This window comes from Channa argus, chromosome 1 (assembly GCF_033026475.1).
Source record: "Channa argus isolate prfri chromosome 1, Channa argus male v1.0, whole genome shotgun sequence".
NCBI classification, from domain to species: Eukaryota; Metazoa; Chordata; class Actinopteri; order Anabantiformes; family Channidae; genus Channa; species Channa argus.
Window position 1 is genome coordinate 7,930,364 of NC_090197.1, and position 17,272 is coordinate 7,947,635.

The 17,272-nt window shown below is 42.2% G+C and overlaps 2 protein-coding genes across 8 annotated transcripts in view; both read left to right on the forward strand.

Moving 5' to 3' along the window:
• The window catches only part of erf (Ets2 repressor factor), a 32,538-nt gene extending 24,549 nt beyond the window's left edge, over window positions 1–7,989 (forward strand). The window contains exons 3-5 of the mRNA XM_067476496.1: window positions 2,009–2,121; window positions 3,861–4,747; window positions 4,869–7,989. Coding sequence (XP_067332597.1) covers window positions 2,009–2,121; window positions 3,861–4,747; window positions 4,869–5,501 — 1,633 coding nt within the window. The 3' untranslated portion in view covers window positions 5,502–7,989. The remainder of the gene's footprint in view (window positions 1–2,008; window positions 2,122–3,860; window positions 4,748–4,868) is intronic.
• An 8,890-nt stretch (window positions 7,990–16,879) lies between these two features.
• Window positions 16,880–17,272, forward strand: part of cica (capicua transcriptional repressor a) — a 29,343-nt gene continuing 28,950 nt past the window's right edge. For 3 of the 7 annotated variants that reach the window (XR_010910806.1, XM_067476618.1, XM_067476784.1), the window contains exon 1: window positions 16,881–17,056. The gene's annotated coding sequence lies outside the window, so the exon portion shown is untranslated. Of the gene's footprint in view, window positions 17,057–17,272 lie in introns of all 7 variants that reach the window. The other 4 variants (XR_010910820.1, XM_067477079.1, XM_067476865.1 and 1 more) reach the window with 2 other exon arrangements.

Sequence of the window (17,272 nt, forward strand, 5' to 3'; positions counted from 1 at the left end):
CAATGACTGAAGGTTCCTCCAAGTGATATTGTCAGGAGGCATTTTTCATGTCTGGAATCCAGAGGGAAGATTAATGGCATTTATGGACCTGCACCACCCAAACTACAACCAAAATACACAAATTCAAAATCAGTGAATGCATCCTTTAATAAAAGAATATTTTATTTTATTTTAATTATTTTTCTTATTCGATCTTATTTACATCTCCATTATCTTTTATGACCATCAGCATTACTGCATTTTATGGTGCTATCTTAATAAGTTTCATTTTGTAACGTTGTGCAAAGGCAAAAGTCCAGCAAGTAGGTCTTAAGGTAGGATTTGGCAAACGATACCTTATATAGCACCTTTTTTTTATTATTTTAAGTGCTTCACGTTTTTTGTTTTTCCTTCACCCATTCACATTTACATTACATTTTACATACAAACACCAGCAATTTCTTGGCCAAGGACATATCACCTGTATCCAGGATGTAACTGAAGTGTAACCACTGACGGTCCATGGATGCCAGCCTTACCAACTGAGCTAAAACCACCCCTTGATTCTGCAGATGGTTCCTAGAAATTTGTTTTATACTATTTTGAAAATAAAAGGTGGGCTTCAATATTGAATTACTGTCTTTTATATAACCGGTAATCACCTCAGACCTTTGTAATTCTGTTTTCTCTTATGTTTGAGTTTATTTATGTATTTATTTTCCTGCACACTGCTGAACCAAGTTTTTCTGTTATATATTGTTTGTTAGATATGTGGCTAAAAATAAACTATTGATCTTGCTAGATGGATGGTTGTAGAAAGAATAATTGATCGATGGATGAACAGTTTCACAAACTGGCTTACATTCAGACTCTTGGGCTGCTGGAGAGGTGTTATCAAGAAGTTCTAAATGAACAAGTTATTTCCAACTTGTGTTCAAGCAAATCTGTGTTTTTATGTACAGATTTAGCCCTACAGCTCTTCTCCGCGAGATTCTACTGGAAATGATGAATAATGCATTATATTTCCCAGAATGAAGAGGCCGGTCTCAATTGAATGAGAGACTCTGATTTAGAAGTTTTTTTGTGTAACAAAACATGAATGTGTTTTGGTCCTGAGGCTATTGGTGAGTCATGAGGAGCCATTTTATCATCTTTTAGATGAGCTGTCAGTGGCTCGCTATTTACGCCTCTACATCTCTCTGTGTATTGATGATGACTAATGCACTCTTACTAATGGAGCCGCCTGGGTAAGGCGAAGTCAGAACTGCTGCCTCACTTGCTTTAGTACGCAGTGAGAATTTGAATTAAAGCTTGTGTTCACATTGTAAGCAGCGCGTTTAATTGTGTGCTCTACGGCGAGTAATGTGAAATTACCATGCAGGGAGACGTTGGGGTTTCTGATGTTTCTCTTTTGGCTTCTGCATTACATTGTTTTCCTCCTTTAGTACAGGATAGATGGCCAGGAAACATTGATTTAGTAACATTAAATGTAAATGTTTGAGAATTCAGTCATCTTCTGTGTGTCGGAGATGTTTGGTCTTTGAAATAATTCAACAACTGAAAAACCGTCTAATGGCTCTAATTATCTTTTCATGCATTTTATACTGCTATGCAGAACTGCTCAAGTGTAGTAATTACTTCACACTGGTATGGCTGCAAAAAAAAAAAATTTAAAAAAGGCAGATTTGATTGGTTGTTGATGACCATCGACCCAGAAACCTTTGGTCAACCCATCTAACAAGATTGTCCACACATTTCCAGCCAAAACAGTTTTAGTTTTGTCTTCAAGACAATAATAGACTTTGTTGATTTGTTTCATTTTGGTGGCAATGTGAAAACTTTGAGATTCATTTTTGTTTAGAGTATACAAAAAAAAAAATGTATTTGGTTTCAACTGGAAAATGATTTCTAAGAAATGTATTTCTCCGTGGTTGCACACATTCAAATCCCAGCTAAAACAAATGTGGTGATGATGTGATCAGCATTTACTTCATAGTCCTTTACACTCTCTCTGTCCTGCTTTCTGTAGATACTACTATAACAAGAGGATCCTTCATAAGACCAAAGGGAAGAGATTCACCTACAAGTTCAACTTTAACAAACTAGTGCTGGTCAATTACCCCTTCATCGACATGGGCTCTGGTACGTTTACATATTTTTTTGTGTTCTGTTCACATTTACTCAGTTCAAATCCATTTGAAGTTCAGAATTCAAGTGTAGACACTGAAGAGCTCAGCTCATAAAACAGAATTACCGAACGTAGCAGAAGTTGGTGACATTTTTAGCACCATTTATGAGTTTTTGGTTACTGACTGACAAAAAAAAAGTGCACAAAAGAAAGTTTTGAAGCAATGATGATGTTATTGTCTGAGAAAGTTTCCAGTCAGTGTGGTGGGAAACTTACTAATTCACTTGCCAAAGACAAATGTTCTAGGTAATGACAGAGGAGAGTTTTGTGGCACAGTTGGAAAGTATATTAAGTGTAATCAAATCATATATGCACATTTAGGCTTAAAAAAAACTGCTATGCCAGAAGAAGTACTGATCATTTTTATAGATTTGGGGTGTTTGCATGTATCTCCCTGGTTAGTGTGTGTGTGTGTGTGTGTGCGCGTGTAAGTCATGAGTGTGCCACGTCCCAGTCTATCCCTCTCCTCCCTCCTCCGGAGTCGTCTCCCGTTCTGGTCCTGGCCAACCAGTGTAAACACAGCCCATATGGAGCGTTGGATACCGGGTGACATAAGTGCAGCATGAAACTTTAATTATAGCCTCCGTGTGATGTGGCCCACACACTGACATGTTGTGATATGCTGGTTTCATACAATGGTTACCCACACACACATGCCCATGTCAGGATGGATTGATGTGCAAGCACAGATGCTCACAAACATATACATTAGAAAAACACACAAGGTTTTTTTTTTCCCCTCTTGTCATAGCACACATGGCTCCTACATGTGTGTTTTTTAGTGATCTCCACATACTCTTAGTCAGTGGCACTGGAAAAAACTGAGCAACCCAACCCAACCCATGTTTGTGATGGCACTAAGAGCGACTTTTCCAATGTTTAATTCTGGCACGTGCACAGATGCCAAGAATTTATTGCAGTGCCACAGTCTCCATGGCTGGTGAGAGAAAAAGGAGGTTGGAGGAGTTGGGAACTTCTGGCTTTGTGTAACCCAGTTTTTTTTTTTTTTTCTGCTTGCCTGTGAACCTCTGTGTGAAATAGTAGGAGTTATGGAAACATGTGACATACTCTTATTACTTAATTTTCCCTTTCTCTTTAACTTAATTGTCTGATTGTCCAATTATTTCAAAGTTACTCCAGCGTTATGGAACCATGCAAATGGAGATTGCAGCCCGTACAAGACAAATGAAATGAATGAAAGTGCTACAGGTCCTGATGATGATGATTAATATTATTATTATTTATAGATGTGATATGAATATTTTAAGTGTGAGATTTTGAATACAAAGCAAAGCTATCATCAATTTAAATAATGAGATTAATGCAGAGAGCAGATCTAAGCTGCTTTTTTTTAAGTGTAAGAACAGAGCAAGAGGAAATGTCCTCGTTATCATTGACTATTGCAAAAGTCATCGTTTTGTCGGACAGATTTAAAACTCATCTAGCCAAATATATTTGAGTAACTGTTAATTTACTTGAGCTTAATATACACAAGTCTGTGCATAGTGGAAGACTGAGCATACGGTGGGTAATCAGGAATAAATGAGACACGGTTTCTGTAAATGGATGTTGCTTTTGAACATTTGACATGTCATTTTAAAATAAAGCAAACATCCGCTGGCTGAAGGCAGAAATCTCATGAATTGATGAGTAAGTGGTGAACTATAACTACTATGACTTTTCGTTCTCACAGGTCGAGGAGTCCCCCAGAGTGCCCCTCCAGTGCCAACTGGAGGAAGCCACTTCCGCTTCCCCCCCTCTACACCTTCAGAGGTCCTTTCGTCCAGTGAGGAGCTACGCAGTCCAGGAATGTTCAGCAGTGTGGCTCGCCGTATGGCTCGGGGCTCTGTCAGCGACTGCAGTGATGGCACGTCCACAAACTCAGAGCTGGAGGAGGCTGTGGGGGTTGATGAGCGAGGTGTGGGGCCTGACAGGGCTTTCCGGGGGCTGCTTCCTCCCCGCCTGCCTCACGATTCTTTATTCAGGGTCTATGGTGGGGCCCCGAACCCAGCAGGGCTCCCCAGACCTGCCCCCAGGGTCCACCCTGAGCCTCTATCTCCATTCCCCGTTTCCCCCCTGCCGGGCCCCGGGGGACTTCTGGCGCCAACCCTGTCTCCAGCTCTTTCCATGACACCTACCCCCCACCTGGCCTACACACCATCCCCCTCCCTGTCCTCTCCCATGGTAGGCTCCCACTTCTCCTTCAACCCAGAGGACATGAAGCACTACCTGCAGGCTCACAATCAGTCTGTCTACAACTACCATCTCAGCCCCCGAGCCTTCCTCCACTACCCCAATATCGTTATCCCTCAACCTCACCGCCCCACCCCAGAGAAGCCGCCCTCACATCACCTCCATGCCCCACCCCTGGCGCTCTCTCATTCCCTCAGCCAGCATCCGGGAGGTGGGGAAGAGGGGCAGCTGCTCACATCACAGTTCAAGTTCAAGCTGCAGCCACCTCCACTTGGGCGCAAACAGAGGGAAGCTGGGAGCTCATTGGCCGTTTCTGCTTCCTCCTCTTCCAGCCAGTCCTCGTTCACAACTAACTCTGTCCTGACTGCCGGACCTCCTAAGATCAAGGTAAGACTTCTAACACGCATAGGAATTGGTACCTTCAATTTTGGGAAAGCTTCTCAGACACTGTGAGCATGAAACAACTGGCCAAAGCCATAAAAAATTGTGAAATATTCTTATTCTATAGGTGGAGCCCATATCAGACATCGAATCAGAGGAGGAGGTGGAGGTGACTGACCTCAGTGAGGAAGAGGAGCTGAATCGTGAGGATGATGAAAGAAACATCTTCACTCCAATGGCTCATCACCATCATCATCAGATCAACAGCAACAATCATCAGGCTAATGCAAATAGCAGTAGCCCCTCTGCTCCTCTTCCTCCTCATTATGATGACCCTGATGATGACGAAGAGGTCTTCAAAACTCCTGCCACTCCCCCCATTGGCAGCGGCAGCCTGGCTTACCCTCTGATCGACCTGAAGACTGAGCCGGGTCAGGCAGCCCCCATCAGCCCAGGAGGCACACGCTGCATCCCACTCAAATTGCGCTTCAAACGCCGCTGGAGCAAAGACCAGAAGATGGAGGCGGATGGAGACAGGGACGAGGCCAAAGACAAGAAAGTGAGGGCCGAGGGAGCAGAAGAAGGGGAGGGGAATAAACAGGAGAAAGGGGTAAGAGGAGGAGAGATGGAAAATGAGAGAGGAAGAGGAGGAGGTGTTATTTTGGGTTTGGTGCTGCCACCACCTCCCACCCAGCGTAGAGCCAGCTCAGAGCTGCAGAGGGCTACAGCACAGCTGTCCCTGGAAAACACTGGCTGCTGAGCTTAATCTGGATACACACACACACACACACACACACACACACACACACACACACACACACACACACACACACACAGGGGGTCCAGCTTAGATACAAAACACACACCACCAGGAGTCTTGTTAACAAATTTAGTTTAATATACTATAATACCCTGAGGGTTCTTGTCTGCAGTAGTGACCTTAACATGTGGGGAAAAAGGGGACAAAACATAAACGTTATAACCGAAACTCGCCTACATATTGTTCTTCATTGCACGTCTGAGTATGTACATGTATCATATGTAGGAAATGATGTTTTTGTGCAATAATTGAAGGAGACTTTGACCTCGGTCCCACGAGCTCCTTAAGTTACTCAACAGAAATAAAAAATAATTTCCTACATAGGTTGCATCTACATGTTCAAGAGAAGGCGAAGAACAAGACGAACGCGTTCTATTTACCTGCAGACTCTTCGACACCCTGCTGTCAGCAATTAGCTGCTTGGCATTATGATCTATGTGCACCCATAAAGCGTTTAATGTACTGCAAGGCAAGAAACCTGGTTCCTTATCAAACAAGAACACAGCAGTGTTTGTGCTGTGACTCACAACACTAAGAGATAACCAGACTGTATATTGACCTCTGACCTAGAAGTGAGGAAGCCTACTCTTAGTATCTCTTAGAAATTGCACACTGCCTTCTTAATGCCTCCTTGCCCTCTTAGTGCCAGTTATGAGAGTTTGCCTACCAGGGATCACCTGGCATCACAACAGGGCCCAGATTATGTTAATGGGACGTTGTGGGTCTGTTGTGGTAACCTGGTACAAAGGCATCACGACTTGTACAGCAGTGGAGGGAACTTATATTTTTTTTTACTCGTGTCTAGCTCACTTGAAGGTGAGCCCTCCTTTGAACTCCCCCCCCCCCCCCCCCCTTCTTTTTTTAAAAATTTTTTTTCCCTCCTTTGTACTCACCACAACAGACAAGACAGATCCCGATGTTACTAAAAACACTTTAAACAGCCCTGATTGAGATTACAGAAGTGCCTCTCTGTCTGCACCCATCACCGTGCAGTCGTTTACAAGATGAAGAGCTATGATTATGAAAAGACCTTGCACCAGTGGATCTTACAGACTGAAGAGGATTTTTTTTTTTTTTTTCCTGTTTTAAGAGGTGATTAGAAATAACTCCAATCAGCCTTTATTCCAGGAAACAACTCGGGAGTTTATCAGACTGCATCAGGGCTGGACTGAGTGGTCCCTTCACCCCTCAGCTCATTCACTACAGTGCATAAAGAGGTTAAATGGAAAGCAGAAGAACTAAGCCTGAGGATGAATTGAAGCTTTTGATGAACTGAGTGACGTCTCAACGTCTGACCTGTCACGTGGACGCACAACATGGTTATAGGTTTGTCAGTCAGACGATGGACTGATGTACAGAAACCAGCTGTGTGTCAGGGGAATGGGCTACGTCTTTCTCTCCATTTCTCTTCACATGTTGAGGAAGCGAGGAAGCAGCCACAAGAGAGGCTGTAATTAAAGACACACTTGTTTATTAATGTGCGTGTGCGTGCGTGCGTGCGTGTGTGTTGGAGGAGCCAAAGCTGGTGTAAAAACACGAGGCCTCAAGGATACATAGTGTCTTTTGTGTCCCTGCGTGACTTCGCACAATTTTGAGGACTTTGAGGTTTGAGGGCATTCGTAGTGGTTTTTTTGGTTTTGTTATTTTTCCCTAAAATGTACAGATCAAAAACTCTCTTCTGCATTCCCGGTTTTATTTTATCAAGACTGTATTTTTCTGTCAGAGGTCACTTGTGCCTCTTGAAAACACGGGACAGTATTTTAGGGCATTTGCAGTGATCTGAGGGTGTTTTGGACAAAAACAACAGCTGAATCTGTTCAGGTGATGTTTTGGGAAGTGAGTATTGAAGTTAACTGATTAACTTTTTTTTTTGTCTAGGGAAGAACAAGAACCATGTAATGACTGTCCAGCATCAAGGTTAACTCAGGCAAACCCTCACTGAGATACTGAGAAACAGCTTATTTTTATGAGGTTTTATTCATATAGTTGAAAACAGATAAAAGACATTGCGCCCATTTTAATGAACAAACCGTTCCACCTAAGATTGTGCCTTTTTTTTTTGTTTTGTTTTTTTTTAAGCGGACATGAGTTTTATCACTACCCCCAGCAAAATATTTTATCTCACACTCAGTACCACCATGCCTTCTGCTTTTGTAAAAGAGATACAGAATAAGTAAATCTACTCATATATATTTTATTCAAATATATAATAAATTCAAATATTATATTTCAATATGGTCATTTGATACAAATCAGGAAATCCTACTATTTTTAATGGTAAAGATATGTATATAGTCAAATGGGCATATTATTATCACCAGTATAATTCAGCCTTTGCCTTCTCACCCTTGCCTTCTCTTGACCGTTGAGCTGCAGTGACAAAGGCCACCGGTATCAGAGTTTTATATTTATATTGTAAAAATAAAAACGTTATTGTGCATTCAGGGAACAGAGGGTGTGTCAGGACAAGGATAAAACGAGTAAGCAGGAAGATTTAACCAGACCTGGGTCAAATTATATTTACCTTTTTTATGGTGGGCATGATTGTTTTAACATCCTCGGAGTAGCAGCTGGGTGGAGTTTACCACGTCAGGACTGAGTCAAGCTGCTGAAAGGTAAATCAGATTCACGTTTTTGTGCCGTCTTCTCACTCTGTTCTGCCTGGTAAACCCTACGCACCTTCAATTAAAACTCCTAAATTATTTGCAGTCGCTTTGATCTAGATCTGCTTGAAAAACCACAGAGGCGCAGTTTGCAACGGGCGGTGACAGATTCGCGTGTTCAGAGGAGCCGGATTCTGATTGGACGATACAGATACAGATTTGGCTGGACTTTGGTTTGAGTGTGGACTGTGGCCTTGTGCTGCTTTGTGTTAACATGGCATGTAAAAGGGCTGGTCTGGACCCTGCCCATACACACCACCACCACCACCAGAGTAAAGGGAGGTTTTGCTGTGGCTAAAATAAAAGCAATCATGACATCACATGTGACACCATACGCCCCCGCAGTTTCTCTGGAGTAGACGGTACAACCATAGAAACTGTACACACACACACACACACACACACACAGACGCGGAGGAAATGGCATCACAAAACCTCAGAGCGGAGTGGAGACGGAGGGACTTCCCATAATTCGACTCGCCCATTCTGCTCAGTGTGAATGTGTGGTTTCTAAGGTTATGCCAACTACACACACAAAGCTATACAACACAGTCTACAACAAGCTGATTATTTAGTCGCGTCATGTCCAGATTGTCCAAACAGTTTCTGTCACTCGTGAACACACGTTTAGTTATTTTTCTTCACCAGGCATCCAAAAAAAAAAAAAAAAGAAAAAAAAATGCTATCCTTCTACATGCTTTGGCTTGTCAACATTATCAGCATTCCTTCTTTTCAAAAGCCGGGGTCAAGCCAGCCACTTTCCTCATTTATTCGCAGTGCAGATTGCGAAAAATGCCAGCAAAAACACGTTGGTATACTTTGAAGGCAGATGTGGACAAGTGTCTGGTGTCTAAAAAAATAAAAAAACCTACCTGAACTGTTGCACCTGTGCTGCTTTGCCTGTCAGGGCTTTTGAAAGAAAACACAGGAAAATGACTGTTTCCCCACCCAGTTATTTTCACCCCTTCGAGTTCATCAACGCTGTTCTTATTTGCTTCTTTTGTTTTGTTTTTTTTCTTTTCTCCAGACATATTAATGTTACTCTTGTAATTATTCTATTAACATTGCTGTTTTAGATTATTTTGTACCCTCTTGCCACGGCCTGACCTCTTCATGAATTCCTGGTTGTGAGTTTTGGTTGCGGTTGGCAATCGTCATGAGCTTTTAAGTCAGTGCAGTCGTCGTCTTTTTTCTTTTTTTTTTTTTTTACTCGCAGTGATTTTCTAACAATGTTGCCGTGGACAAGAGGAGGGTCACATAATCGCCCACATGATATGCAGTGGGGGAAATGAACAATTTCATTATTTGATGTTGTGTATATAGTTTTCTGTTTTGGAGGATTCTGTAAGAAAAAAAGAGCATTGTACTGTTTAACCCTTGTATTATTTGAAATGTGTCCCCCTGTCCTCTCAGTGGTCGTCTCCGTCTCTCCCCGTGTCCACCTCGGTGGTGAGCTGTCACTCCAGAGGGGAGACGGAGACGTTTTGTTTTTGTTTTTTTTTTATTATGGAGGAACCACCTCTACATCTGTTTCTCTTCTTTCTGTTCATTTTTTCATTTGTAATTAAACAGTAATCAGGGTTCATTAAAAAGGTTAAAAATGGACGTCAGTTTTCAAGTTTTTCTTTTGGGTCTTTATTACTAATGTATTAAAAGATACAGATATGGTACATTTACTTACACTAACCACTTTATTAGGTACACCTGTACATTCAAGTCCAATCCAATACAGCAGCTCTGCTATGAATTCTGCTTTTACACGGTTATAATTTTTTTTTTTAGTTATTAAGTTGAAACTGTCAGGAGGTGATTGAACAATGTGTTAATTTGAAGTCATATGGGTGTTGGAGTGATGAGTTCTATTAAGAGTTGGTTCTAAAGTTTTGTCACTCTTGATTTGTTTTCAATAGGGAGGCTGTAACATTAGAACTAACAGTAAAATAACAGAACTTTTGCTTGATAGGTTTCCTAGGAAATTACATTTCTTATCACTCAAGTCTATAAAAAGCCAATTCTCACATGTCGGTGTATGGACCAGGCAGTTCTTGTTTGGACCTAAATGGTTAACAAAGAAGTGACCAGCTCCAACCAGAACATAAGTTCAGTGGTTTGACACATCACACACTAAGATTGTCTTTTTCAGATTTCTCGTTTTGCCCAACCAACAATGTGAAATCCAAAGAAACTTGATTTAACATTGGGGGTTATAAAAACCAGCTGATCTTCACACGTGAACTAATACGTTCTTTCTTGAACAGATTAAAACTTTAGCCAAAACATCACAAGTTCCCGGTTTTCGGTGGGCAAAGAGCTCCGTTAGACACTTAAATTATTAAAGATATTTAAAGAGACAAACTCTTGAACAGACCAAAATTCTGTGCAAATCGAATGGCAGTACATTAAGGTTGTGTGCAACTGGGAGTGTTTCACCCAAATCTCCAACAAACATCATTTAAAAAAAAAAAAACCTGATTATGACAAAGTGTCTTTGTTTAATTAGGAAGCTGATTATAATAATCACACGGAGGAGCAGTTTTCCCGTCACTGATCTCTTTCTATCCATTACAATGCGTTTCCTGAGACTCTGGCTCTGTCTACTGTCAGCTTTCAGTACTACACCTTTAACTACAGCCAAACTTACTGACTCAGCTCTCTGAAGTCACGCGAGACCTGCCGAAGAATCTCTGGGCTTAGTGTGAAACCAATTTTAAAAGAAAAGGGGGGGGGTTTCAAATAAATTTACATAGTCCTGTTTTAAAGGAAACAAATACCCGGCCCACCTAAAAACCCCTCTAAAGCTCTTAAAAATAAAGTAAAAAAATAAAAAATGATTAGGCACCATGCATTAATGTGTGAGCAGTATGGCAATTTCATTGTTTTCTCAGACATTGTACGTTATTGAAGACTTGTAAAGCCGACAAATATTTCAATTTCAGTTTAGGTATTTATACCCAAAGTAACAATAAATGCCAAATCACATTTTATACCATATTAAAAAGTAGCTGCCATTTTCCTTTGAAATGTAGTAAAGTGGAACAAAGCAGAATTAAATGAAGTCACTAAATTTGAGTGATCACGTGATCAAACAAAACGCAGTATAAATTGTTAGTTATATGTAGTAGACAAAATTTGTTGCTGTTTGAAAGAGACAGGTTAGTCGTTTCTTCCTGCTTTTCCAGCGTTTAATGTTGCTAATATGCTAATTGGCATTTAACATTTAGCATTAACACAAGCTGACTATGGCCTTGGACCCAACTGTTCTGAGAAAGCAAAAAAAAAACATGATGAACACATGAACACGCAATGAAACGGTCAAAAAGATTATTCAGAAGCTAGTAAAGCTGGAAACCGACCGTTCCTCTTGAGTTGAAGTGATTAGCTGAGAGACTCATTAATAGGTAGATTCACAGACTAAACTAATTTCCAACCTTTCCAGTAGTTGACTAATAATTTAAGTCGTTAAAATTAACAATCAGCTATTACGTGTGCTGGACGTAGTCGGTCCCTGTGGTTTCACTCTCTCCCACTCTCACCTCCATCGCCCGTTCTTTCCCCTCTCCCCCCGCGGTCTATTTTAAAGCATTCATTGGATGCGGATCTCAACAGGGGAGGGCTCGTATTAAAAGGGGGCTGACTGACAGGCTGCTTGGCCTCCAGCAGAGAGGGATTGTTGTGCGACTGTGGGACGAGGTCAGAGGTCATGGTCCACAGAGCCCGTGACAGAAACCAGATCACAACAGAAGGCTAATTATCATGCATTGTTGCTGAGCTCTCGCTGGGACTCTGCCTGCACTTTCACCCGTGGGTCATAGTGAGAGCCGACCAACATTTAAAAACCTGGCGACAGTTATATTTCTTATCAGAAATTCCAAGGACACAGAGAGTTGAATGAACCGAAGTAGCCTGTGCTGTATACAGTATAAGCAAGAATAGATGGCATGCAGTTACACATAACTAATAATAATGACCTTATAAAATAAGTGTAATCAAATTGCAAATAGAATAATATTTGAACTATAAATCCACTGTATTACATTAACTAAATAGAACTTTTTTTGTGGAAAAAATGTCTCCTTTTGATCAATCTTGAGACTAACTCTGAATAAAGGATTCTTCAAAAACTATATTCGTTATATGATAGTTTGTTAGGTTTCTCTGCAATCCTTTGACCTGCCAGTGTAAAGAATATTTATGATCCCTTCGTTTAAATTTTTTATATATCGGCGTCAACACGCTTTTGTCTCTGTTCTTCTCTTTTTGTTGCATTCGTGTTTGTAGGTTTTTAGTTTATTTCCAACACTGTGACTTTTACTTTGTAATAATTCGCACCCACAGCTGTTTTAACGACGGGCTCGGGTAAAGTTACTGCAAATAGGAGTTTGATTAAGAGTCTGCTAATTATATATGAAAATACCTTTATCGTTTAATTATAAAGGTTATTTGCAAAAATTTACAACCTCTGGCCTCCATCTGCTTGCTGGTGATGCGCAAGTGGTTCCAAATGCAAGAGGTGAAAATTAATTTAGTGCTAGTTTAAAACGAAGTAATTAATTTTCCGTGAAAATGAGTTCCAAAAATATCAGCTGTTTCCTCACGACATCCTGGATCCCTTGATTTCACAGACGAGATGGCGCCATCTACCGAGAAACATCGGTAACTGCAGTGAACCCTCTAGAAGTGAATTAAACTTATACCACTTGAATTTTTGAAAAGGTTTCACCTCCTGTCAATGTGTTTTTTAGTCATTTCAATGAATCAGTTCATAAAGTGAAGATTGGTATTTTAATGAAACGCCAAAAAAGAAGGCACTAAATAAAAACTGCTAAAACCGAGCTTACTTGTAAAACGCGCAATGAGGCCGGAGCTGGTCTAACGGGGGTCCTCTTATCTGTTTTTGGTTCAAATGTACATTTTAAATGCTGTCCCTATTTAGAAATACACGGGTCGGAACACTCGTGTTCATCCCGTGTGTTCAACAGTTTGGTACCTTGGCAACTTAACTGATCAGCCGGGCTTATATAAAAGGTTGTTTGCACAATTGTTTACAGTGGAAAATGTCCCCTCCTCTATTATTATTGCCAATATTTCCCTTTGTCCTTGTAGCCCCCATTCACACTTCCTCAGGCACCTGCAACTTTCTATGCTAGTCTTTCCTAAATTCCAGCCATCTGACCTCCCCTTCCCCACTCACACACCTGTTCACAGCTTCCTCATGAGCGTGCTCACTATTCACATCAGCCACAAACACCTTTTCCATGCTAGATTGTAGTTTTGGGTCCTCGTGCAATTTGCACTGCTTGTTATATTTTTATAATTTCATCCTGAAGCTGCTTGTGCCGGTTTATTTTCCAGCCGCCTGGCGGCTTTTTGTCATCATTTGGTCCCTCAAAATGTCTTCACTGCCTTGCCAATCAAACCCTGTCAAAAACCAATATCAGGTAATGATATTAACTGATATCGGTTAATAACTACTGTGCAGCGGGTAAACAAGGCCATACTGCAAGTAATGTATGTGAGGTCTTTAGTCAGTTTTATGTCCACACTGGAAAGTCAGATATTAATAAAACGTTCAAATGTCCAAGTTTAAGGTTTGTTGATGGAGACGTGTTTACCTGTAACACAAAATGTAGCAAGCGATAACTGAGAAACTAACCCCAATCCCACATGACCGTAAGAAAACAAATTGTCATCAATTAGGTTTATTTAGTAAAAACGGTGAACTTTTGTTGAATATTTCTGTTTCTTAATACTTTATACTTCTGCTGTATATTCTATTTTTAATTCACTATATGTATTTGACCAAATAATAAAAATGAAAATGCTTTTAACATGTTGGCACACAGGTAATAATATTCACTCTTCAAGTACATTGTGTCTATAATACTGATATATTACAGATAATAATTGTACCGTGTGTTATTGTTACTAGTAATCTGCTGTAAGTACTTCTTCCACCACAATTCAAGTGTTCTGGAGCTCTCAACCATATCGCACTGTCCTCATTTCAAATATATGTTTGACGTTTTCCGATGCTGGTATGTTCAAAATTGTAGGCCGATATGAAAAATGTGAGGTTGGTTATCAGTTTTTTGTTTTGTTTTTTAATCTTTTATCTGTTTACAATTAAGGATACACTCAGGAATAGTACTGTACAAAAATCGCTCTGGCACACAAGTTATTCTGCTGACGCTAGACAGTGGCTCTGAGTGACTGCACACTTATCTCAGATTTCATTATTCACAGCAGCAGGTGCAAGCTGTTAAATCCACTGCACATGTACTCAACCTCAAAATGTTGGCCAGGGTGGAGAGCGGTAGAGTTGGACTCATCTGGTCCATCCCTCACTCTTGATTTGTTCACACACACACACACACACACACACACTTGAATTAGAGAGTGTTAGAGTGTTGGGTCAGGCACAGTGCAGGGTCCCTGGAGCTGTTTAGCGGTTAAGTGGCCATAATGCATTTAGTGTAAAGTGACTGGGATTGGGGGCTTAGCCGCAGCTCTACGCCTCATTCTTAGAAAGTGCTCAGAGGTGCTAATACCAGCCAGATTTATCGTACTCATTCACAAACCGCAGCAAAGATCCCTCTCGGTTTCTGACTATTCCTTTGTGGCCATATGTCTCTGATTCCGTCTTCGGGAGCTCTTTGTCCCCCTCTTCCTTGCTGTTTCTGTGACTCTCACGATTCACGTCCCCCTTTCTCAGTTGAGCAGCCCGTCTTTCCACACTCTCTTGTCTATTTTCCCCACTTGTTCTGTAACTTCTAGCTTCGTCAAGCTTTTCTGCGACTAAAATCTCAGGTCTCTTTCTCGCTCTGATCGCTCTCGACAGCGCCTTACGAAATCAGCCACCCCTCAAAGTTGCATGCTCGCTGTACGCGCCCTACATTTCTGAATACACGCTTGTCTACAGTGTATGAACTGTCATTGATAGAGACAGAGACTGCAGTGCTTCATTATGAGGGGCGTGGAAGATGTCTGGAGATCCCACTCACTCTGCACATGCATGTGTGCTTGTGGTGCATTTTTACAGATTTACTATATATAGATTGTGCATGTTGTGCCCATAAAATGCTACATAAATGATAACCTTAATTGGGCCTACAGGGGTTACGCAAACAAAATACTGATAACAAACATGTAATGTACTTTGCTGTATGTTCAACAGTGCATTCTCCACGAGCCCCTATAGTCTGCGCAATATACAAAAAAAGGGTGCATTTGTAAGTGTACTTGCACAAGCTTGGCCGCAGTATGTACATCTGTGTGTGTGCTGCCGCACACGCACAGCTTATGTAATGCCCAGGCATGTTATAACTCCACTGCGTCTGCGACGTGTGTGTAGGTACTCGCTTGTATGCATGCGCCCAGTTGTGTGTAGCTGTGGGTAGTGTACCCGCTCTGCTGTGCGTGCGTGCGCCAGGCAGACTGCAATGCCGCAACCAGCCAGCTCTGTATCATTGACCAAACTCGCCATCTGTGCCTGTAAGCTATAGAAACAGTGTGTCGCAGTGCTACACGGCAATCTACACACTCTTAGTGCTCTATGAAATCACAGCAGGATAGCATTGTGTGGCTCGCATGCACGTCTTTCATATGTGTGCAGCCATGCATGTTTTATTTTAGTCTGTTTACATGTTGACTTTTTTTCTTTGGTGGATCACAGCCTGTTCCTGCTCGTTTACATGCACGGTTCTCTGTGCACATATACTGTGTGTGTTTGTGTGTGAGCAGGGAGGCCCACGGTGTATATGGGTCACTGTCTTAGGAACCATAATCCCTTGTTTGGACCAACTTACTCACTGGGGTTTCACTCTTCCTGTTTGGCCAAGGTGATGGCAACAAGCATAATGACCTCACCACAGAACTTGGTCATTGGCCTGCAGACCCCGGTCCTTTCAGCCAATCACATGCCGCTCCGGTGACGCACAGTCTCCAGCAGCTGTCCCGATTGGCTGGGGAGGCGGGACTCCCGGATGCTGTGCTTGTTCAGCGCAGCTCTGATTAGCTGGGAGGGGTGAGAATGAGAGAGGGTTGGAGCGAGACGAAGCATGAGAATTTGGGAGTTGGTGTTCTTTATGGTTCCTGTTGAAACTACACTCAACCTGTGGCTTACATGGATCATAGTGGAAATGATGCACAGAGACACAAACATGGCCGTACAGCACACAGCTATGCTATAAATGTGAGCTGAAGTTTTAACACATGTGACAGCTCGGCACATGTCATGTTGATCTCTAGCTCATTTGACGTGTAATGTTAGTCACGTTCATGCTTTGTTAGTCCTGTAAAAGAAGCCCTGACCTGATTTGAACAGACAGACGGAGACCCCTCTGTCTACGCCCCTGTTTTCACGGTCGCAGACAAATGGAGGATGGATGAGAAGAAGACATAAAGATTTCATTCTTGTCCTGCGAGCCCGTGTAAGTCGCAGACTTGCCCACACAGGAGCCCTATTGGCCGCCGCAGCCTCGCTCTCCCAACAGCTGTTCTATTTTGACCCACCGTGATTGGCCGAGGTGCACCGTCGATCACATTTGCTTTGACACGTAGCCCCGCCCCCGCTCCCCTTCCTGGCAATCCCATTGGCTACTGTATTCGGTCATGCTCCGCGATTGGCTGTGCGGCCTGGTTGTCAAGGCTTTGGGGCTTCATTCACCATTTTGCGACTGTAGTGTAGAATGTACAGGGCAGTAGTTTTTCCTCCTTTTAAGTTGCTTTGCCGGAGAAATATGAACGCCCGCTAACTGGCAGCTGCCGACGGCTGGACACCCTGCCTTGTTTTACCCGGCGGAGAACCACAGTAGCGTACTCGTACCCGCTCCGGTGAGTATAAGCTGCTCACAAATCTCTCCTGCAGCACTGCAGTGGGGCTTGTTGTGCTTTTTGCCGAGCTGCTAACGTTGATCATAAACAGTATTAGCAGTTGAGCCGATCAGCATATTTTCGGATATCTGGACGGCCTACGGAGAGGGGCGAGAGGGCGGATTGAGTGTCTTGTGCGAAAAAAAGGGAGCGGTGCGGCTAGACATAGTGAGCTCG